Source organism: Leptidea sinapis, chromosome 28 (genome assembly GCF_905404315.1).
Source record: "Leptidea sinapis chromosome 28, ilLepSina1.1, whole genome shotgun sequence".
Lineage (NCBI taxonomy): Eukaryota > Metazoa > Arthropoda > Insecta > Lepidoptera > Pieridae > Leptidea > Leptidea sinapis.
The window spans coordinates 7,126,668-7,150,681 of record NC_066292.1 but is presented as its reverse complement, the minus strand read 5'-3'; the positions used below and the strand labels follow the sequence as shown (position 1 = coordinate 7,150,681).

The 24,014-nt window shown below is 34.3% G+C and overlaps 1 protein-coding gene across 1 annotated transcript; it reads right to left on the bottom strand.

Annotated features, from left to right (window-relative positions):
* Nucleotides 1–13,106: 13,106 nt before the first annotated feature.
* Nucleotides 13,107–17,798, bottom strand: LOC126972973 (bile salt-activated lipase-like). The gene is made up of 3 exons (XM_050820080.1): nucleotides 17,651–17,798; nucleotides 15,691–16,970; nucleotides 13,107–13,317 (listed from the first exon to the last, which is right to left on the bottom strand). Exons 2-3 carry the CDS (start codon nucleotides 16,911–16,913, stop codon nucleotides 13,107–13,109), a joined length of 1,434 nt encoding a protein of 477 aa, XP_050676037.1. The 5' UTR covers nucleotides 16,914–16,970; nucleotides 17,651–17,798.
* Nucleotides 17,799–24,014: the final 6,216 nt, after the last annotated feature.

The following is a 24,014-nucleotide window of genomic DNA, read 5'->3' as shown; positions in this document are numbered from 1 at the left end:
AAGGAAGGTGTACGCGCTTTTTTTGAAGGTACCCATTTCGTATCGTCCCGGAAACATCGCACAAGGAAGCTCACTCCACAGCTTTGTAGTACGTGGAAGAAAGCTCCTTGAAAACTGCACTGTATCGTACACATCCAGATGGTGGGGATGATATCCTAACTTGTGGCATGTCATGCGAAGGTGGAATTCGGCGGCAGGAATCAGATTAAATTTATTATTAATTATAATTTTCTTCTACAACAAGTTCCAAGGAAATATTAAAAACATAATATATATTTCGATATTCAAAAGAATTGTTAAATAACGTTTTGGTGGTAAAGGTTACTATAACATAAATTCTTTTCTTAATGATACCATATAATGTGAATGGAGCGATCGCCCTTGGACTATTAAATAATACATTTTATTTTACGCTTTTATATTGTAGATACCATATTTTTACGAAAAAAAGAAGCCCGCTGAGTTTCTTGCCCCAGTATTTCTCAGGTCTAAGGTATACTTTTTAGATGGGTAGTATTTGACTTTCAATAAGTGAAATCATATCCTATTTTGAATAAAAATATTCCAATTTGAAATTGACGCTAAATCCTTAGGCCCTGTTTCACAATATTATACAAGTAATGTTACAAATAGGCTACTTGCTACCAATATATCGAATCAGTCATCATTTGCGTCTCAGAATGTATAATTCATAGTGTTAAGCAGTAGATGAAGCGCTATTTAAATTAAATGATGGATCTAGTTGCAAATATTATCGTTATCTGCCGAGTACTGCATAGCCTGACAGAATGACAAAGTAATACTGTCACTTTATATAATGTTTGGCTCATGACAATTGATTAGTTGACATTCTCAGATTCCGTTACACGAAAGTGGAAAACAATTGTGTGATATATTATAAGCTATTAAGCTTGTGTAACGTTATTTCGTATAAGAAACAGTTTTATAAATACTTATTTACATTTCGTCAAACGGAACTATTGAGTGCGTGGTTACCAAACCGATCTGCCAGATAAATCAACTCGTAAATAAATGTAGTAGTGAAGTGATTCTGAAACGCAATCTGATTTATTCGGAACTTTTATGTTGCCTTAATTTATCTAGTCTATAACAACTTACCAGCGGCAGGCTCCTTTGCTCAGGATGCCGGCTAGATTATGGGTACCACAACGGCGCCTATTTCTGCCGTGAAACAGTAATGTGTAAACATTACTGTGTTTCGATCTGAAAGGCACCGTAGCTTGTAAATTTACTGGGCAAATGAGACTTAACATCTTGTCTCAAGGAGTTGAGTGCAATTATTGTAGTGCCGCTCAGAATTTTTAGGGTTTTCAAGAATCCTGAGCGGCACTGCATTGTAATGGCGTATCAATTACCATCAGCTGAACGTCGTGTACGTCTCGTCGATTATTGTTATAAAAAAAACTTGCTATTTTACTTGTTCATTGTGAAATAGCCCCTTTATCACTTACTGAAGTTGCTTGCTATTTATTTTACTCGTTTTACTGCATTTACGAACATTAGCGTCATTTTGATGTCTGGTATTCTACAAGAAAGAGAAAACGCGAGAAACTTATTGCTTTGCTCAGACACTTTGAGGAATCAATTACCAGCTGCAGTTTTTCCGAACCGATACGACTTAGCTACCTTCAACCTAAGATACTCCCAACTTAAAGGCTGCAACGCGTCTCTTGACCCCTGTTGTTGCGGATGTCCATGGGCGATTCCTCATAATAAAATAAAACAAATAATCATACTAAAAAATTTTTAATTTTTTAAAACCCTCACTTCTGGTAATAATAACATTGCCACATGACCTTGGAATGTTGGACATTGATAAGGATTTTAGTTGCATGGCTAGGTCCTCAGTAAACCTCTCTGCGGGGATCTGAGGGTCCGGCCCTACGGCGGACTCGCGCTGCTCTGGAGAAAGTCCAAGTTTCCATAGGATGATAGCTATTCGAGTGGTCAATGGTGCACAGTCATTTATGGTGTTTAGTGTGTACTTACCAACTGATAAACAAGACAAGGTTCCCGAATTTACAGATTCCTTGGTACAGATGAGTGCCATCATTGAGGAAAATGACATTCCACTAGTTTATATTTTAGGTGATTATAATGCCCATCCTAGTGCCAACTTTGGATATCAATTATTGACTTTTTGTGATTAGCAAGAACTTTTATGTGCGGACATTGACATGTAAGGTGTAAACTCGGACACACATACATTTGTCAGTGACGCGCACGGTTCTCGTAGGTGGTTGAACCATTGCGTGACGACTCAGGAGGCGCGCGAGACTATTGTGTCTGTGTGATATACTGTGTGTACACATCAGATCACCTACCACTGTGCGTGGAGTGTAAGATTGATCTCTGTTTTAGTGTAAACTCAGACGAGAGCCGGGCACTACCCGCTAATAATTATAAGATACGTTGGGGGACTAGAAATGTTAGTCAAATAGATAGTTATTACTTATTTGTTTACATACTGGCCACTTTTATAAATTGGTGTGATAAAGGCTTTCTTCCAAATATCAGCTAAAATGCATTTATTTATGGAACGTCTGTAAAGAAGTGTCAAGACAGTACAGGGATTATCGGCGCACCTGATGATTAGTAAGGGTGGAATGTTATCGGGAACAGCAGACTTGTATGAATCCAAGCATTTGAATAGTTAAGGAACTTCTTCTTCACATATTTCTATACGGGAATCTATCGGGAAATATCTCAGTGATACTGAGCGAGTTATTGACGACTATTTTTTCTTTATTATTGACGGAAACTGTGTTGTTGGGAAAGTTTAAATGAAAAAAACCTGCGAACATATTACATATTACATTATCTCCTCACGATTACTTGAGTATCGGCCCAAGGATGTAAATACAGCGGGGTAGTTGTTTGAACTCCTCTTCGACTTCACGTACGACAAGAATGACCTAGAATTTTTTGTTATATTCGTCTCAATTTTTTAAATATATTATTCAAACATTTCACGCTCCATTCTAACAGCACGATGTCTTTAAGTGACGTATGAATTAAAATCGGAAAGAATGCCATAATTTTGAATTTTTTGCGAAATTTGTATTTTTCCCTTAAGATTTTGATAAGAGGCAATTTATACCACTGGGGATATTTGCGGTTATTGTAAATTTGTTTAGATGGTATATACTCGTCTCTTAATTTATATAATGTATCATAAACAAAAGTTACAGCTGCCTCAAAAGTTTTATTATTAATATGGTATATCCAATCAACCTCATCAAGTTTGTTTTTAATATTATCGTAATCTCCTAGGTTATACTGGTCTTTAAATGTGGTACACTTTCTAATGAGTGTAGTTCAACAAATTCAGCATAAATTGTTAATGCTTTATGGTGGGTATCCTCAGGCACTAGAGGGCTGGTTGACTAAGAGACGGAAACCTCATTATTAGGTAATACACGATCTAATATTTTATTATTTACGTTCAAAATTGAGTTATACTGTAAAAAATTGCAAATCGAAAAGTTGTCATTTAATTCAAATTGGGTGGTACCTTGTATATTACATGCTTGATATGAACAACCGTCCTCAGATATTTTTCATTACAAGTTAGGTAAATTAAAGTCCCGTAATACATATAAAGCCACATTTTTGTGAGTATCAATATTAACACGAAAGATGAAAAGACTTTTTCGTGATAGTCTGATTTAAAAGTAGGTCTGAGAAAGAACGGTTGAACACCAAAAATACTTTTATATGGCAAAACAACGTTTGCCGGGTCAGCTAGTAATTATATATTTTGCATATTTTGGAATCGGTTCCAACGTCTGGGCTGAAATTTGTGAATTGATCTGTAAATGAGGGAGATAATTACCTAATAATGTAATGTAGCATACATTTGCATTATATTCTAAACAATCTATTTTAATAATGAACAATAAGTTGTATTTGCTCAATAGAGATTAAATAAAATTACTAAAAGTTACATACAAAGTTACATATTACTAAACTCCTCAAGTTATCAGTAGCCAATACGTAGACATATTGCAAAATTTCTATTTAAAAACTTCTATTTTGGGATGGGAGTTTAATATCAACTGTTCTTCTCCCCATGTACAAAGCCTTTTTATTTATATAGCTTCATAACGTTTATCCAAATGTCTCAAGTCTCGTGCCAGATTTTGGGTACTCAACATGTCCTGAAGATGCCTCGTGTAGAGGCGAAACACGTGTCGAATTGTTTGACGACAAATATTGGCGGAATTAACTCATCATTTTAATAATTATAGATTTCCGCAAAGTAGCGCCTACTTCAATAAATTTTCATAACGTTTACCAAGTGTTGTTACAATATTTTGTGTAATTGTTAATAATCGTCTTTCTATTTCTATATTCAAAAGCGCTTAATTTAAGCCTAATTGAATAAAAATTATTTGACTTTAAAAGATTTTTTGAACATGAAAATATTATGTTATTTACTAAAACAAGACACGGTATCAAATCACTGTATAATTTGTAATCAAGTAGGCAAATTCCGTCAAAGTATTATAAAAAATTCATCAAAATTAATATATGCAAGAGCATTTTAATCTCGTCCGAATAATGAAAAAGTCTCAAGAAGTGTACTCATTTGTAATCATTGCTCGTTTTTCTATAATTTGTGAAGGAGGTGAGGAGAGCCCTTGAATTGAACCGCACCAGGTCATTTGCATCTGAGACGTGGATGCTAAGTCAGCTATTACGAAGACTCAAAAACTAATCTTCAAAGTGCTAAGTACGGAGATGGTAGCAGAATAAGAAATTGCATGGAGTCGTTATTGTGATTATAAAAGAAAGATATTAAATCAAACATATAACGTTTCATAATATTTTTATTTTATTGTTGATACATTATTGTTTACAAATGGAATATCTACACTTAAAAAAACATGATTTATTTTGTTGTTATGATTATTCATTTAATTACATGTTAATATAATGCGCTCAAAATTATTTAATTAATAAGTTAACTAAATAAATATGTTGAAAATAATCTTTTTATTTATTTTATTTTATTTATTCAAGGTCCACCAACACAGAATACACAAGACAATTCATAAGATTGTTACATAAATTTTAAAAATCGTGTTCCTGCAATTACAGGTGAACACATCATGCACAATTTTGGTTAGTAAGGTTTTGAAAATTGATACATTCATAGACTTTACTGTTATTCAATTAAATATTTAATATAATACGCCATAGACAACAATGTTTGTATTTAAATTCAAAGTGAATGCTTCTCTATAGTTTTTAGTCTACAGACATGATCATGTCTCATTACACCTGCACTCTCGCATATTTGATACTACTCCACTGTTTCTTGTTGTCTTATCTTTCAATCCACATTGGTTCATATCTATGTCACTGATATTGTTTATCAGCACCAATGCATATCGCAATTCAGTTTCGATGTTTCATTTATCATTTTGATATGTATGTTGTATAAACCAAAAAAATAATATACCATCTAAGTAATAACACCATTAATGGACCCGTATGTGTACTCGTTTATCCTCCTCTTCACCGAAAATAAAACTTTTTATAATGATTAAAATTTGTTAGTTAATTATATGAAATTTTATATACATTGACAACATAAACATAATTAATTGTTAGAGCATTAACTAATTATCCGGGTTAATTAGCATACTCGCACAGAACACCGGCGTGAAGTTGGAACAAGGGTTAGTATCGAGGATCGGAGGACATAACCCCCACCCCCCTCCACCAGAATACGACAGCGGTCCTTCAAGAGATTTTACCCCAGAAGAAATCTCTCTCCGATCATTCTCGCTGGGGCTGCCCGTCGTATTCTGGGGAGGGCACAGTAGCGCGCATAAGGCCGGCAACACTCCTGTGTTTCCTCTGGTGTTGCAAAAGAATGCGGGCGGCGGTGATCACTTAACATCAGGTGACCCGTTCGCACGTTTGTCCTTTTCCATAAAAAAACGAATATAGAAAAGATGGTATTAAGAATATAAAATACAATTCAGTTATATTGTAATCTTATAAAATGTGTTATTATCTAAGTAAAATACTTGAAATGTGCTACAAATTTTAATATTTTGTTTTTAATTTGTTTCGCTCGGTACAGTTTAGAACAAAAGCCCATAGGATCAGGTGAAATTTCCTAAAAATTCGAATTCGGCTTATTTATTAAGTTTTCAGCTACGTACTTATATCGGAAGCCAAATGTTCATCATTCATGAATCACTAACGGTTTCACTTGCAACCAAAAATGTAAATAATCATCCCTGTAATGCTAAATGCAGTGAAACTAAAATAGGATTGCTGCTGAACTTTTAGGTGGCGCTTTTCTCGAATATATAATATAGTATATATATATATATATATATATATATTAGAGCACGGCAATACTTCTACAAAGTGCAGGTCCGGCCACACATGGAGTATTGCTGTCATCTCTGGTCTGGCGCACCCCCGTATCAGCTCGACCCATTTGACCGCGTGCAACGTAGAGCAGCTCGAATTGTTGGGGACCCAGTGCTCTGTGAACGGCTGGATCACTTGGCGTTGCGTAGAGATGTCGCTTCAATGTGTGTCTTCTACCGCATTTATCACGGTCGCTTTTCCTCCTATTCCATAAAAAAAATAGTGGAGGTATTTCTTATTCTTCTTCATGACACTCTTGGCAGACCAGTCATGGTCATCATGAAGTGATATCTTTTGGGGCACATGTGATTCGACCCACGAGCTTTCACCATTTTTCTCTGCTGGCTGACAGTCTGGTACATTCGTTCAATGGACCGCCCATAGTAAACATAACTTGGTTGGTCCATCACATGGGCGACCTTCCTCACCCTCTGATACTCTCCACTTTGCCCTGCACGACAAGGCGCTCGATGGACAAACTCTTGCTTCGGGAGACGTGCCCGAAGAACTTAAGTATGCGACTCTGTACTAATAGTGAACGCGTTGTTTTATGCTTAGGTCTTGGAGAATGGAGACGTTGGTGCGAAATTCGGTCCATAAAACTCCCAGCATCACATCTCCATAGTACCAATTTTCTTTTTCTCGACTTGTCGAAAAGTCCACGTCTCTGCAGCATTTAAAAATATGGAAAAAACCAGTGTTTTGACGAGCCGAAGTTTCGTAGCTTTTGTGATGTTTCTGGGGGTTTCTTTTGTGATGTCTCTGTTCTGTTTATTCTGTGACTTCCCGGGGCAGGGCTTGCCATGCTCGCATAAATGGCACTGCTCGTGGCGGCGACGATGCTCCATATTGTGTTAGTGCCTGCTCTTTCCCGCATATTATTCATATAAATATTAATATACCATTTTAAGTAATTTGTTTTAAACATATAATAGCTCACATAATACCTATACTTATTAACAATGAATGTGAATTAAACTACTACTGTACACGTTACTTTTATTGAGTTTTTTTTTAACTTTCATTAAGTTAAAACTTTTGATGATTTCGGTGCATCACTTTCCAGTGTATAAAATATAATGTAAAATGAGGTATTCAAACTATAAAAGCTATATTATATAAATGAATTGCTGTTCGTTAGTCTCGCTAAAACTCGAGAACGGGTGGACTGATTTGGCTAATGTTGGTATTGAATTATTTGTGGAAGTCCAGAGAAGGTTTAAAAGGTGAATAAATATGAAAATGCTCGGAATTAAATAAAAACAACGATTTTGATTTTCCTTTGATGTGTCCCTCGTCGTTCAGGAATCAAATTGAAATAATAGTTTAAAATGAATAACTAATTAGAATTTTTAAATCTTTCTAACTTTCTCAGGAGGTTAAAGATAAACTTAATTTTAGGTAACTGTAGTAGGTAGATTAACTACAGTTGTTAACTACATATATAACAGATTATTTTTATGTAGATTGATAAATCTTAAGTTTAGTCCAAAAATAAAATTTCTTAACCTAACCGCACCAACAAAACAAAACTAAACAAAAAGTTTATCAGAAAGCTTCGATTTGATTAATTATATCATAACTGTGTGTGTCTATCAATATCAAAAAAAAATTTACAACCGTAAAAATAGCCAGTATATCAGAATAACTTTATTTTGAAAGTAAGGAATATCGTGTGTTATTTATCGAAAATAATAATAAAATTTCATTCGTATCGAGCATTTTATTTATTTGTTTTTATAAAAAAGGATTCCTTTTGTTAGATATAAGTTTATTTTATACAAAAGTTTAGGTATTTTTTACCGATTGAGGCAGTACGAAGTCTGCCGGGTCTGCTAGTAAGTAATAAAGATTGAAAAGAGTGGCAGTGAGTTTCCTGCCAACCTTCTGATAAAAACTCAACTTTTCTGAAGTGCTGGTAATATCTTTCACATTCATAAGTGTCACTTTGATCTAATTGAATAAATGTTTTTTTTTTTCATATAACGTCATATGGAACTGGACACACATTCATTTAGCAACTGTTTATACTTGGCGTTCTTGCACTTGATGTCAGCATACTAGGAGTCACGGAATACAAATTTAATAAATATATTAAAGCTATTCTGGTAAAGAAAGCTTACATTACTATAAATAAATTTAAATGTTTTATAAAAAAATGGCTCTGTCGTAAATCCTATTACTCCACTGCTGAATATCTAAATGATCGGACAGCCTGGGACTAGATTGTGATTATTTTATAGCGATAGAAATGATTGTACAATATTGTATATTTTTATTGCAAAGAGCGCAAAAAAATAATGCTGGGAGAGTTTCTTGCGCCGCTTCTTCTCTCAGAGCGCTATTTGTTTCCGAAGCCGTAGTAGTATCTAGTAGTTATTAGAAATGACATCAAAAACAATTCCAAATGAATCAATTTTGAGAAAACAAATGCCTTTTATGCCTTTTTATGCCTTTTACAGTCGTATAATAGGATGGGTTGGGGGTTTCTTGTCATTTCCTGTGTCAAAACCCCTTTACATACTGATGTAGCTTCATCATTTAAGTGTCATTGCAATAAATTATGTTATTGTCAATCGCTATGGTAAGTCAATATATTTCTTTTCTATAAATTATCAAATGGAGAAATATATATTACTAGCTGACCCGACAGACGTTGTTCTGTATATAAAATTAAGTTTATTTTTTATCTCCTGAGAAAGTTAGAAAGATATAGATTCTAATTAGTTATTCATTTTAAATTACTTTTCTTTCAATTTAATTTCTGAACGACGGAGTCACATCAAAGGAAAAACAAAATTGTTGTTTTTATTTAATTCTGAGCATTTTCATATTTATTCACCTTTTAAACCTTCCCCGGACTTCCACAAATAATTCAAGACCAAAATTAGCCAAATTGGTCCAGCGGTTCTCGAGTTTTAGCGAGATTAACGAACAGCAATTCATTTTTATTTATATAGATGTCACAATTATGAATAATAGGTAGGTAGTGAAGAAATTACAATGCCTGAAGTCGTGATATATAGATGTATAGATCAAGTGTTGTAAGAAGTAGTTGAGGCTGAATATTATTCATGGAAAGTATTCTTGTCGGAACTGCGAATTACTGTGCGGTGTGCATGACCTATATATATATACAAGCTGCCCCGACAGACGTTGTTCTGTAGATAATAAAAAAAAACTGTATTATAGGAATTTGCCAATAATATTTCAAGACATCTAGAATTATTTCGTAAAAAATTCTCCCTGTTGTTGTAATGAAATTGTTTCACAGCGAGACTGTCAAACCGTGCGTCACTAAATTCTCTCATAGAAAATATATCCATACAAAACAAATATTGAAAATAAAAATATTTATGGTTCCCAAATCGAAATAAAAACTATCCTATCTCTCAAGTTGGATGCAAACAAACAACGTGTCTCGTAATTTATATATATTAAGATAATGATGAAGTTAAATATATACGGTATTATTACAAAAAAAAAAAAAAACTTGGTTTAGACATGTTTTGTACAGTGACCTAACTATAACAACGCCAGTACAGTGATTAAAATGTAGTTTATTTTTTCTACTACAAAACAGTGTTTAGCTTCTTTTTAACTAAAACGTCACAAGCACAATAAAAACTGAAGTGTACTGGAACAATAAAAGGAACACAACGCAATTTTTGTCAGATGTCACCTTTTTTTATCACCTGGTGTTAAGTGATCACCGCCGCCCACATTTTCTCCAACACCAGAGGAATCACAAGAGCGTTGCCGGCCTTTCAGGAAGGTGTATGCCCTTTTTTTGAAGGTACCCATATCGTATCATCCCGGAAACACCGCACAAGGAAGCTCATTCCACAGCTTTGTAGTACGAGGAAGAAAGCTCCTTGAAAACCGCACTGTGGAGGACCGCCACACATCCAGATGGTGGGGATGATATCCTAGCTTGTGGCGTGTCGTGCGAAGGTGGAATAAACCTATCTGTCATCATATAATTTAAATCTTCCAGAATAATATGATCTACACGTTAGACACACATTAGACAAGCTCCGACTCGTGTTAAAATTTGTGCAATGTCTAAAGTTTGTTGAACGCTAAACAAAAGAAAGACACAGATTTGTAATAGAACTTTTTTAAAACACGCGTTTAACACATGTTTAACTTTTTCGTTATAACAGATAGTATTTGAGATGACTTCAATGGAATTAATCTGATTTCGATGTAGTTTTCCAAAATAACGAAAGTGCATGCGATCTTGGGTAAGTACTGCTACTCTTTAAGATCATTTAATATGATTGCTAGGTTGCATTAGCTAAACAACACTGTTGCATCTTATACATGAAGTTTCTTAATATCAGATTGAAAGGTTTGTCAGTATCTTTCGATCAATTAAAAGAATATTTGAATATTATTCATATCACATTTTTTTGCGATGATGGCTGTTCTAAATGACTATGATGGTCGTTAAATCAATCTATAAAGTTAACTTCTCCGGGAATTATACATTAATTGAAACCTTATATTACTATTTTTCTCATATTTCGTATAATTAATCTGGTAACTATATTTTATTCGCGTCAATTCTGGACGTAATCACAAAAAGTTCATACATTACCAACAATTGGATCAAACTATTATTTAGCACTATCTATCGTTATAACATAATTATGCATAATGCTTACTCTCGAGCAGGTTCATTCTGCAGACTTTTAATTTTCAACAAATTAAGAAAGTAACACTAACAAAAAATAAGATAAATATAAATTTAATTTTTCTCATTCTTAGCTTCCTACCTCTGCTTATACGAGTATTTTGATAGATTCCTAAAATCTGTTGGCACTCTCTGTAAGAATTATATTTCTCTTTCTTAGTAATTATTAAACAATAATATTTTTTTTTATATGAGAGGGGGCAAACGGGCAAGAGGCTCATGGGATGGGGAGAGGTGAGGCAACCGCCCATGGACATCCGCAACAACAGGTGTGTCAAGAAATGCGTTGCCGGCCTTTAAGGTATGCTTTTTTTACTTTGATTTTAAATTAATTTGAAAAAATAAGAAAAATTCTACTTAGATTTAAATAAAAATAAAAGAATAAGAAAAATTATGTATATTTTCAATTACAGTAAAAAAACTTAGTACAAAAATTTTAGAAAAATAATGCACGCTCCGCTACTAGTCACGCCATTTTATATCATCCCCTCTCCTCTCCTCGCCTCTCCCGCCAGCCTCCTCTGCTGCACCCTTCACCCCTCCTCCGATTACCGCACAACTCCACTCCGCCCGTTACACTTTTTTTTCTTGAAGGTCCCTAAGTCGTATCTGTTCGGGAAGACCGCTGCCGGTAGTTGATTCCACAAAGTGGTTGTGCGAGGCAAGAAGTTTCGAACAATATGCGCGGTTGTGGAATGCCAGACGTCTACGTGATGCGGATGGTACTTTGCACGTAATGTCCGGTGGTGGAATTCGGCCGCTGGAATCAACCCGAACAACTCCTCTGAGCACTCCCCGTGATAAATGCGGTAGAAGATGCAGAGAGAACCCACATCTCTACGCAATGCTAGAGAATCAAGCCGATCGGTGATGACTTGATCGTCGATGATTGAGCCGCTCTACGTTGTATGCGGTCAAATGGAAGAAGCTGGTACTGGGGAGCACCCGCCCAGAGATGAGAACAGTACTCCATACAAACAATAATATAAAACACAAAATTAGGTGTGATGTGTCTTGACTTAACCTAAAACTCTACAGTTCTCTTAAGTTCAAGTTAAGACACAACACACCGCGATATATAATAACGGTGTAATGTTGCCTCACACTGTAATCTATTTCGCAGAAACTTCGAGCGAGTGTAATGAGAAAACTTGATACACCTAAGAGTGTTTCAATTATTTTTCTCTACAAAACTACTCATTTAGTTGATACGCCAGAACTCAGTTAAGATTATTAAAAATTTAATTTAAACATATCACGTTTCTCAAAAGCTTCAAACATCCATCCATCTATTGAGCGACACAGCGACTCAGATGAAATCAGAATCACTTTATTCATGTAAGTCCAATGATATTGTGTAAGTCACGGAAATGACACTTATGAATGTCAAAAAAAAATATTTTTCTTATTGAATATACCGCTACTTCGAAAAGGGTTGAGCTAATGAGAAGAAGTAGCAAGAAACTCATTGCCACTCTTTTATATCAAGATTTACATTTTCATCTTGTATTTTTATTTATTACTAGCTTTTTATCCAGACTTCGTCCGCATGGGATAGTTATAATAGACACACAAACTGTTCTTTACGCTGCCGACGCGGCACTCTTCTACGATACAGCAGATATCCCTTGTTATTTTGGACAGTCTCTTTAAAAGTATTTCCCTGTGAAATTTAATCTCCTATTTCATCCCCGTGTAGGTAAATTTCAAATATGCTCGAACAAATGTTTACAAATTACTTCTTATCAAGTGCCTAAATAAAAAGTTTCATGGTTTTATCTCCGAAAATGACGAATTCCCATGGAAAATTTCATCCCTTATTTCAACCCGTTCATAATTTTTTTGCTAGCTTGTGTCCTTTCCCAATCTCTAGTCTATTTTTCAACCAAATATAATCAAAATCAAATAATATGTAATTCTTTTGGTAGTTCATAAATATATAAACTCATTAAAATATCATAATTTAACATTCCTTTATTAAGAAGGTAAGTTATTTTTTTTCGTTATTTATTTCTATAGAAGGTAAGCTGACATTAAGTTTTCTATATTTTTGATAAATTCCTTTCCATAAGTCGTAAGCTTTCTTATCAGGCATCGGTCCCATTTTTGATTCTTCATCAATATATAGAAACTTCAAGCCTTCAGTCTTCGAACTGGGCTCCCATCTAATTGGTACATGACTGTTCTTTGGTGTAGGATCCCTGAAGAAAAAATAAAAATTATATGTAACTAAAAATAAAATTATAAACACAATTGAGGAGCATGGCTTGGAATAAGTTCAAACATACATGATACATATACGACACGAAAACTTAAAATATAAAATTGAATACATTCAACTTAGATAATTAATATGTCTAGCTAGAGTCAAAAACAGGCAAGGAATATTAGTTTAGTATGCTCAACAAGCTACATCTTACACGCGCGATTTATATGACATTTTGTGTAAGTGCGCGTGAGTTGCTCAAAATGAGCTTAGTACTAAACTCATTTTTTTCGACGTTTGCGTAACTCTCATAGTCTTTTTATGCGTATAAATGTTCTAAGGCGAACGTTTCATTCAGGGACAGGACCTAAAAACCTGTTGAATCTGCTTAAATTCAGGGAATTAATACGCTTGATTCTGAATCATAGTTGGGCCACCAAATTGAAGTATTAGCTTATAGAACCAGTTTTACTGCAAAGGAAGTTAAAAAGATAAGATAATTAGTTGATGACATAGATACGGCTCACCTAGTTTACTTTAGTTATTTTCATTGTATTAATTCCTATGCTATTAATTCGCGGAAATGCAGCCGATACTATGACGAACTTTGGTCTGAGATAATAATTAAAAGGAATAATTAAAGAATAAAAAATGAAGAAAAAGCAATCTACTGTTTCCTTTGAACACATTACTCGTATTGATAATGTAATGCATTTACGTAAGCATGTCACCGAAATATCTAGAAATTGTGTTTATCATAATATTAACATCAGAAAGAAATGTAAGCTTGTTGTTTTGCTATATCGAGTTAGTAAATCAAGTGGATAATAAAGGAGCCTAGACAGTGTACAAAATTTTGATCCTAGATTTGTATAAGAACGTTTATTAGTTTTTTTTATGAAAATAAGGGAGGAGACGAGCAGGACGTTCAGCTGATGGTAATTGATACGCCATACGCATTACAATGCCGTGCCGCCCAGAATTCATGAAAAACCCAAAAATTCTTAGCGCACAATTACAACACTTGGCGACAATTGCACTCGTCACCTTGACACATAAGATATTAAGTCTCATTTGCCCAGTAATTTCACTATCTACGGCGTCCTTCAGACTGTTAATGTTAATACATTACTGCTTCACGGCAGAAATAGTCGCCGTTGTGGTATCAATAATCTAGTTTCGTCGTCGGTAAGTTAAGGATTTGTTAAGGGTTAGTAAAGAACAACAATCTTTCGTAACGTTGTCGTAACTTGGAACTCGTTAAACATTTCTGTCACCGATAGTACTTTTAATGTTTATTACATAATGCCTACTAAAAATAGCATGATTATAGTTTGGGGCCTGTCCGATCGGGGGCAGACACACACAAACACAATGGATATACCCCTACATCAAAGAGTTGTAAAACTGTATCACGACAGCAGCCATATCGATGTCACGACTGTAATAATGCATATTATACGAGTATTATGGTGGATTTATCTATGTATCTATGAGTAGCTCCACACCATATCGAATTAATGGGATTTTAGTTTGATGCTTAAAAAGAAACAATTGTTATTTTGTCATTTTAAAAGATACTCTTTTAATGATCATCATCATCATCACTAGCCGGAAGACTTCCACTGCTGGACAAAGGCCTCCCCCGATTTCCACGATCGGTCTTGCGCTGCCCTCATCCAACGTATTCCGGCGATCTTGACCAAATCGTCGGTTCATCTTATGAGGGGCCTACCAACACTGCATCTTCCGGTACGTGGTTTTACTGCCCAAACGGCCATTTGTCCGTCGAACCATGTGCCCTGCCCACTGCCACTTCAGTTTCGCAATCATTTGGACTGTGTCGGTAACTTTGGTTCTCCTACGGATCTCCTCTTTTTATGATATTGGATAATAATTGACATAGGTTATTAGAACAAGGGTACTTCTATTATTTTCGACACAACTAGCTGGCATACACAAATTGTTTTCAAATTTAAGTTGTGTAGGTACTTAAACCCAGAGGTGAGGCTATCACTTTAAATAAAATAACAAGTTGATGAGATTTGAAAGAGCAACATCTCAATTCAATTTCCTAATCAAGATACTAAAGTAGATCTGCCTGATATGTTATTGTTTTGTTCAAAGTGAGAGTTCGACAAAACATCAAAATTTATGAACCTTACGTCACTCGAACGGTTGGCTCAGTTGGAAGAGCGCTCGCACGGAACGCGAGAGGTCGCGGGTTCGAGACCCGCATCGTTCATAAATTTTGTGTTCAAATTTAATTTGTGTATTTAATCCCAAAAGTGAGGGTAATACTTAAAAAAAATAACAAATCGTTTAGCTAATAATGTTACAAAATAATGTATAATATATCATTACTTACCCATACTTTGCAAAGTTAGTCCACATATTAGTAAATTGTTCCATCACATTCCAGTCTTTTTCTGTAATTCTGAATGGCAACAAAAGAGAATTGAACATGTAAAATAGGTCATCGCCATGGCATGCACCTTCTTCATTGGAGAAGATAGTTCGTTGCTTTACAAAATTACGTCTACCAGAGTAGTTGAATAGATAATTAAATACTGGTGACTCATTTTGATTTAATAAAAGTTCTGTTTCTTGCATAGCAGGTATTTCAAAAAATAAATGCGTATAAAATTTAGTCACATTTTTTATATTCTTTGTTGATAAAGGCTCATTATCAAAATAAAATTCCCGAATAGTTTGTGATACCTCCATTCCTTCATCCTCTGTTTTAAATCGTAAATCACTAGCAACTAAGTATCTGCTATTTCTTGGACTCAAGCTTTCATCCGTTTCAAAAGTTGTCAAGAACATTCCTTCTTTCGTATTTGACCCCATGATCATAGGTATATCTTTTACTTTTTTTGATAGAATATTAAACGGTAAATCAGTAATAATGGGTTCTTCTCCTGGAATAATACTTTCTATACATGGCAGATGTAATAGTTCAGTATCAAAGAAGAGTTCCACAGGTTTACCAGGTGGGACTGATATCAAATCGTTAACATTTGCTTCACTAAATATTTTATAAAGATCATATGGATCCTCGGCATCAAAACCTAATGCTTTGGCCACAAGACTTGCCCTCCATACTGGATTTCTGTTTATTGCCCAGTTAGATATAGAAGTCCCACTTTGAATTATAACTCTATTAAACAGACCTTCAGTCGAATTGCTAATATTCAAAATGGCAGTAGAAGTCGCACCAGCACTCTCACCGAAGAGGGTTATGTTATCTGGGTCACCGCCAAATGCAGCAATATTTTTCTTAACCCACCGCAATGCAGCTCTTTGGTCTTTCAGTCCTGCATTTCCAGGTGCTTCTTTTATACCTAAGCAAGTGAATCCTAATGCTCCTAACCTATAGTTAAATGTCACTAATATGACTTCTTTCCTCATAAAAAACTCTGGCCCATACAAAAACTTTCCACCGCTACCGAACAGAAATGCTCCCCCATGAATGAAAACCATGACAGGTAGAGGTCGTGATGTCATAGCAGGTACGTAAACGTTAGCCATGAGACAGTCCTCAATACCTATGATAACATTGAAAAGACCTGGCTGAATACAGACTGTCATTCCTTTATCGCCGATTGCTTTGTAAATACCCTTCCAGGATGGAGCGGGTCCGGGTGCCTGAAAATATTTACATAATAGTAAGATCAGAATGATCAAAGGCATGTATTAAACATGAAGTAAACATCATAAACACAACTCTTTACTTTCATAAATTTGAAAGACTGATGCCTTTTATTAACCTTGGATTCTTTATTAATAAATAGATAGTTTTGTAACGTTCCTGTGATTTCCCCTCACTTCTGGGATCAAATATACAAATTTACATGCCATGCCCGATTTGATTACGCGTCTCTCGGGATACACCTCAGTTCTTTCATCACAGCTAAAGAGTTGACGAAACATACCAAGATTTATGGATAATGTGTTGGCTAATTGGTTTAAGAGCTTAGGCGTCTCTCCCGAGAGGTGCAGGTACGACTACCGCAACGTCCAAAAAAATTGATAGATTGTACATCACATATTATTTTGTATGTAGTACAATATGTGGAAAATATATATAATTACAGTTCGCTTTACATTTTGCAGCTATTTAGATTTAAGTAATATTGATTAAGTATTCATTAAATATGCGTAGCTTTTATTGTAATTACCTACATGACTAGTTCATACGTTAATTAAGAAAGTAAAGTACAATTATCGCGATTAATTATTATTAATTACTAAGTGGTCTAATTATGCAAAATATTCAAATTTATAACAATAAACAATATAATTATATAAACAAAAACAGTATTTACCTAAACTAACCTTAAATCGTGTAGTAATGTCAGATGTTGCATAAGGAATTCCAATGTATTCAAAAAAGGATCCATCTGTGCTTATTTTACCGACCAATTTCCCTTGCTCCAATACTACTTCTGGGGCCGGCTGATCGATCAAATTCATTAAAAACATAGAAAACAACACTAACTTCTTTCGATGTCGCATCGCGAATATTATGTTAACACAAATAACATTAAATTCTGTGTTGATAATGAATACACTTCTATGTCAAGAGTGAAGGCCGTCGTAGATTTAAGGTTATGTATGTCATAACATTACACAAATTCAATACACTTTATTTATCGTTTGTGTTTGAAAATTCACTTATCATAATATTAATTATGTATGAAAAACTGAGTGAACACAATAGCACTATGATTTGTATACATATTTTTTGTATAAATCTAGTTATATACGGCGCGGGGACACGTGCGATGCGTGAGCGCTGCGCACGCCTACTGATTTGTGTATTTACTTTTTGTGTAATTTGTTAGCGAATTATGTGAATCATGATTCACGATACACGTTCGACCGCAGCGTGTTATAATATTATTATTTATTATAAGAATGTTGTTGCTGTGAACGGTGCAGTGTAAACATTTAACATATCAGTGTATCAGTTATAAGTTATGACTAATTAGTAATTACTAGTTACTACTTTCGCTTACTGATACGTACCGTTCAAAGTCCAATTTGGAACCGTAATGGTATATTACGTCACAAGATACAACTTCGGTTTTATCATTTTACTGACAATCTAGCCTTAGGCTTATAAGCAATGATTAAATTAAAAAGGTAAGTAAACGAAACTAAACTAATAAAGTGGCAATTAGATCTTTTCCTAATATAGGTACCTATTGTTCACTGCAATTTAGTTACCTATTATTACACTGTTTTCAGTAGGTACACTTACTAACCAGGGTAGTTTCTTTTTCTGTTCTTTTTCTTTTTTGTCCTCCTAGGTCCACGTAGTCGAGGAGTTGGATATTCTCGGTGTTGATAATATTATGATGGTGAAGTTAATGCTTTTTTATGAAAATAAGGAACGAGACGAGCAAAACATTCAGCTGATGGTAACTGATACGCCCTGCCCATTACAATGCAGTGCCGCCCAGGATTCTTGAGAAGCTCAAAAATTCTGAGCGGCACTACAACTGCGTTCGTCACCTTGAGACATATGATGTTAAATCTCATTTGTCCAGTTATTTCACTAGATACTGGTAATTTTTGATATCGTGGTAAACTCATGTAAAAGTGCTATTTTTGTGACACACTTACAAAATTAACATTTTGTACCTACTTTAATTTGAATTTGATGGAGGTCGTTTTGAGGAGTAGTAGTCGTGTTGACGTACCAGGAGGATCGCCTGCAAGACAAGACTCCTCGAATTGTCGCGGATCCAGTATTCAATGAACAGCTAAATTTTTTGGCTTTACGTAAAGATCTCACCTTATTATGTATTTTCTCCATTTCCAAACAAAAGGTTTGAAACTTATCTTCTGTACTGCCTTAACCTTAATTTAAATATAATATATTAGTTACAAAGCTATTATTTTGATATTATAAAGAAACATTTCAATTTTGATATTTATCGCGTAAGCCAACAGGTACCTACTAGATCTTAGTCACTAGGAACAGTCTACGTGATACGTAGGTATTTCTAATGGTAATGGGAACCTAAACGAAAAATGAGAATCAAACTCACGATATGTTGCACGAAAATTTCACGTAAATAAAAATAGTTGTTCAGTCACTCGTCAGACATTTAAGCAATATTTCAACTTTGGAATTTGCTTTTCCAAATAAAACAGTGAATACTTAATTAATCAAGTTTCAGTTCACTACAAATACATGCTCGTTCAGTAGTTCAACAAAAACGTGTTTGAACAAAAGTCCATTTATGGATACGACAATGTAAACTTTGAAAGTAGTCCAAATGTTGGACGGACCACATATGGGCCGCTAGGGTTACCATTTAATACTGATTTTAATTAACTCATGCTAACTACACACTCACATATACCATATATATCACCTATTTACAATTGGATATTAATCTTTACGTTTAAAATCTTTATGCGTGCTTGATATTCTGAAAGAACAGAAATGCGAAATTTAATTACTGTCATTAATGCCATCACTCTTGGGAATCAACTGCCTCTTAATTTTCGTCAAGCACAATCATTATCCTCCTTTAAAAAAGTACAAAAAAAACATTATCTGTCCTCTATATGATAGTATCTGTATGTATTGTATCCATCAACATAATTCAACAATATTTAACATCAGAAATGTAAATTATTGTTTAAATTTTTTTATTATGTATTATTTTACTCTCTTATATATTAATCTATATTTTAGTATAGTCCATATTATTATGTTTAAGTATATTTATTACACCTTTCTTACCCTTTTAATGTACTTTTCTCTTTTCTTGTATTACAAATGGTTACCTGGAAGAGTATAATATATAAGGCCGTCATTTGTTCCATATGGAATTATTATGTACGTTATTATCTATTTAAGTTATATTTTGTTTACGTGGTGTTAAAACAGTGTAATAAATAAATAAATAAAATGTGAAATTTACAATTCACTTGCAATCCCAAAAGATATTATAATAAGTATTACACTCAACTAGTTATTAATTAACCTTTTCTTTTATCCATACTATGACTTATGAGTTTATATTATAATATACTTTATCGACACCCATGCTTTAAATCCTCTATTAAAGATTCTGAAACAGTTAGCTTATTGCCAACATTAAAACACCCAATGTTCATTAGAACATTGGGTGATGTAATGGTTATTAAACCATTACATCATCCAAACGGATGATGTAATGTTGTACTGAATTTCATAATAACACTCCTTTGTTATTTATTCGATCACTTCATGCGCAAAAAGCTTCAACAGACAGCCACACATTTATTGCTCGATGCGTGGTATCTGTATGAATTTCAAAAAAAAAACATTTTCGTTTACGCGCGTTCCACACTACCAGAACGTCGCGCGCCGGTAAAATAAAAAAAAAGTAGGTTATTCGAAACCCCGCCATTTTTCTTCGTTATTTTTATTGTTTTGTTTACAAAAAAATGCGCGAACGCTGCAATTTAAATTACTACTTAAATAAATAATTTTTTCATGAATACTTAGTTTATTTGTATATAATATGTAGTGAATGATATTAGGTTACTACTAGGACTGGCTGTCTTAATGTTAGCAGTAAGCTAACTTTTTCAGAATCTTTTAGAGGATTCAAACTATGGGTAGATAAAGTCTTATATGCAACTGTTGATAATTAGGTATTAAAACACGAATGTGGGTGGATAATCGTATCACATGAGTGACCCCACCCCTTATTACACACCATTTGCATAAATAGCTATTGTCCCCCAGTTGAGAAGATTATTAATAAATCTTCAGTAATGCTTAAATTGTGGTAAACCTACCTGGTTACGTTATTATTCTGTCGGACAAAATACTACAATGCACTGGAGTATGCTCTACTCCCGCTCTTCGGCACGTATGTGCACTTTGTACGTTTTTAAAAAGCCCAAAACTCAGTTCATTCTGTCATTTCGCATGTAACTCTTGCCAAGTGTTAATATCAGTGCTGTTTTCGTTATATGCCAGCAGCATTAAGCTTGTCATTATTTGTATGTATGTAACGAGCAATCGTTAGTGAAGCTTACTTGTGTTTGTAGCTCAAATCGATTATTTATTTGACTTTAATCTTATCGGTATTTGATTGGGTGTTCAGTTGTAGGAATATTCTATTGTAAGAATATGCTATTGGAACTGTATTTGGTGTTCTAACAAAGAAGGTGTGTCTTCTACCGCATTTATCACGGGGAGTGTTCCGAAGAGCTGTTTAACCTGATTCCTGCCGCCGAATTCCACCTTCGCACGACACGCCACCAGTTAGGATATTATCCCTACCATCTGGATGTGTGGCGGTCCTCCTCAGTGCGGTTTTCAAGGAGCTTTCTTCCACGTACTACAAAGCTGTGGAATGAACTTCCTTGTGCGGTGTTTCCGGGACGATACGACATGGGTACCTTCAAAAAAGCGCGTACACCTTCCTTAAAGGCCGGAAACGCTCCTCTGATTCTTCTGGTGTTGGAAGAGATTGTGGGCGGCGGTGATCACTTAACAACAGCTGACCCGTTTGTCCTCCTATTTCATAAAAAAAAAACAAAAAAAAAAACTCACGCGCCGTGCCTTTCCGTGCTGATGAAATAACAAGAACATACACATGCAATTTGATTATAAAATTCACAATAACAACTATTTTAATAAAATACAGTTCGAAAAACTACAGAGTTCAAATGTTAAAGAAAATATTAATATTTTTCTTTGTAACCGACTTCAAAACGGAGGAGGTTCTCAATTCGATCGGTATTTTTTTTTATGTATGTACACCGATTTCTCTGAGACTTATGATCCGATTTACATAATTCTTCTTTAGTTCGATGCGGAATAGATGCCATTTGATACAATAAAAATTTTACATAGTTTGGACCAGTTATTTCATTTTATGAAAATTTTTGCATATCTTGATAATATAATTGCTTTTGTACGGCTTTTTTAGGAGTTTGCCATTCAGGTTGATTTTAAATTATTATAATGAACTGACATTAAAAAGTAAAAAATAAAAATAAACACTACGTTTAAGAAAATCGACTTCAAAAACTGAAAGTTTTATTGCTTTAAATGTTTATGTGAAGTTGGTATGTTTTAGTTAAAGTATTTTTACCCTTTTGTGTACCGAACCTGTGAGTCCAAGCACGGCTGGTTGACATGAAGAACACATGCCTTGGTCAGTTATCACCTATCTCTCTTTGCCCCTTCCACGACAATATAGAAGTTCCGGTGACCATGAGTCACAGGTCATATTCATCAGTTCTAATTCACTGATGATGCATTCTTTGTAAGTAATGTATGGCTTGTTTTTGTAAGCACTAATCAATTTTATTTAAACATTTATGGAGTTCTCTCAAGATTATATATTGTCTCATCAGATTATGATTTTTATAATAGCAGTAAATTGTTTGATAACCCCTCCAAATGAAAAAATCCATTTGAGTACGTAAACGGAATGATGGAGAAACATAAATAGAGGTTACAATTTTTTCTAACTTTATGCATATTCCAATTGTTAATACATTATCTATTTTCATTTTTTATTCATTACAAAACTATTTATTATATAATTCTGTCGGCCTTTTTTTCCGATATTATGCCGTAAAATCTGGAAAGATTTTGACGGGAGCTCGATGACAAATTGCTTTTTTTTATTAATAAAAATAAGGGACGTGATGAACAGTATCTTCAGCTGATGTTAATTGATACGCCATGCCCATTACAATGCAGTGCCGCTCAAGGTTATTGAAAAACCCAAAAATTCTGAGCGTCATTACAATTGCGCTTGTCACCTTGAGACATAAGATGTCAAGTCTCATTTTCCCAGTAAAATCTCTAGCTACGGCACCCTTCAGACCGAAAAACAGTTTTGCTTATACATTAATGCTTCTAGCCAGAAATAGGCGCTTATGTTATAACCAGTAAGTTATCTCATTGAATTAAAAAAAATAATATCCACGAAATAGTGAACAAAATCCAATTAAATGGTCGCATTGTATAGAAAATGAAATCTATCTATCGAGTTGGACTAAACGATTCATTTTCTTGCGCCCATTCTTCTCAGGTCTGAGGCAGTCTCTTTCGAACCACCCAGGTAGTTTTTGACGTTCAATAAGTGATTTTAAATCCTATTTTGAATATAAATATTTGAATTTGAATTGAATTTTAATTAAAACTCTTAATTTTAATACAGTTTTTGAAGATTTTTATGTTCAAGTATAGAAATTAATTGTGACATTTCTTATCACTATATTTAACACTTAACCAAGTTTTGGCGTTATGCATATTACCTTTTATTATTGTCATTTGTTTAAAATTATTCATTTCGTAAACGACATTTTTCCAACACATCATAATATTATCATTTTTAATAGAATAAGAACGATTGCAGAGATAAAACACAAAGATCACGAACATTCCTTCATATTAAATTTATGACGAAGCAAGTAAAAACCGTGCACACACTTGAGCGAGCGTAAGACAATAATAAATCTAATGTTCGCGACACATCGTCATTTTATCTCGAGACGTTGATTGATCATTCGCTAAGTCTTTTACATTTACTTCATTTATAACGAGCATTAAGCTGTACTGTTGTGTGTAGTGTGTACGCAGCGTTAGACAGGTTTTATTTAGCCAAGCAGACGTGCAGTATTAAGTAAGAATTTAATCTATTTTGGAGTTTGTAC

What these genes read in the sequence shown, in the direction of transcription:
- LOC126972973 (XM_050820080.1), bottom strand. Translation starts at nt 16,913, where the DNA reads ATGACAGTCTGTATTCAGCCAGGTCTTTTCAATGTTATCATAGGTATT. An exon ending in ACTAACTTTGCAAAGTATGG is followed by an intron (nt 13,318 to 15,690) that starts GTAAGTAATGAT and finishes TTTTTTCTTCAG; the next exon opens with GGATCCTACACCAAAGAACA.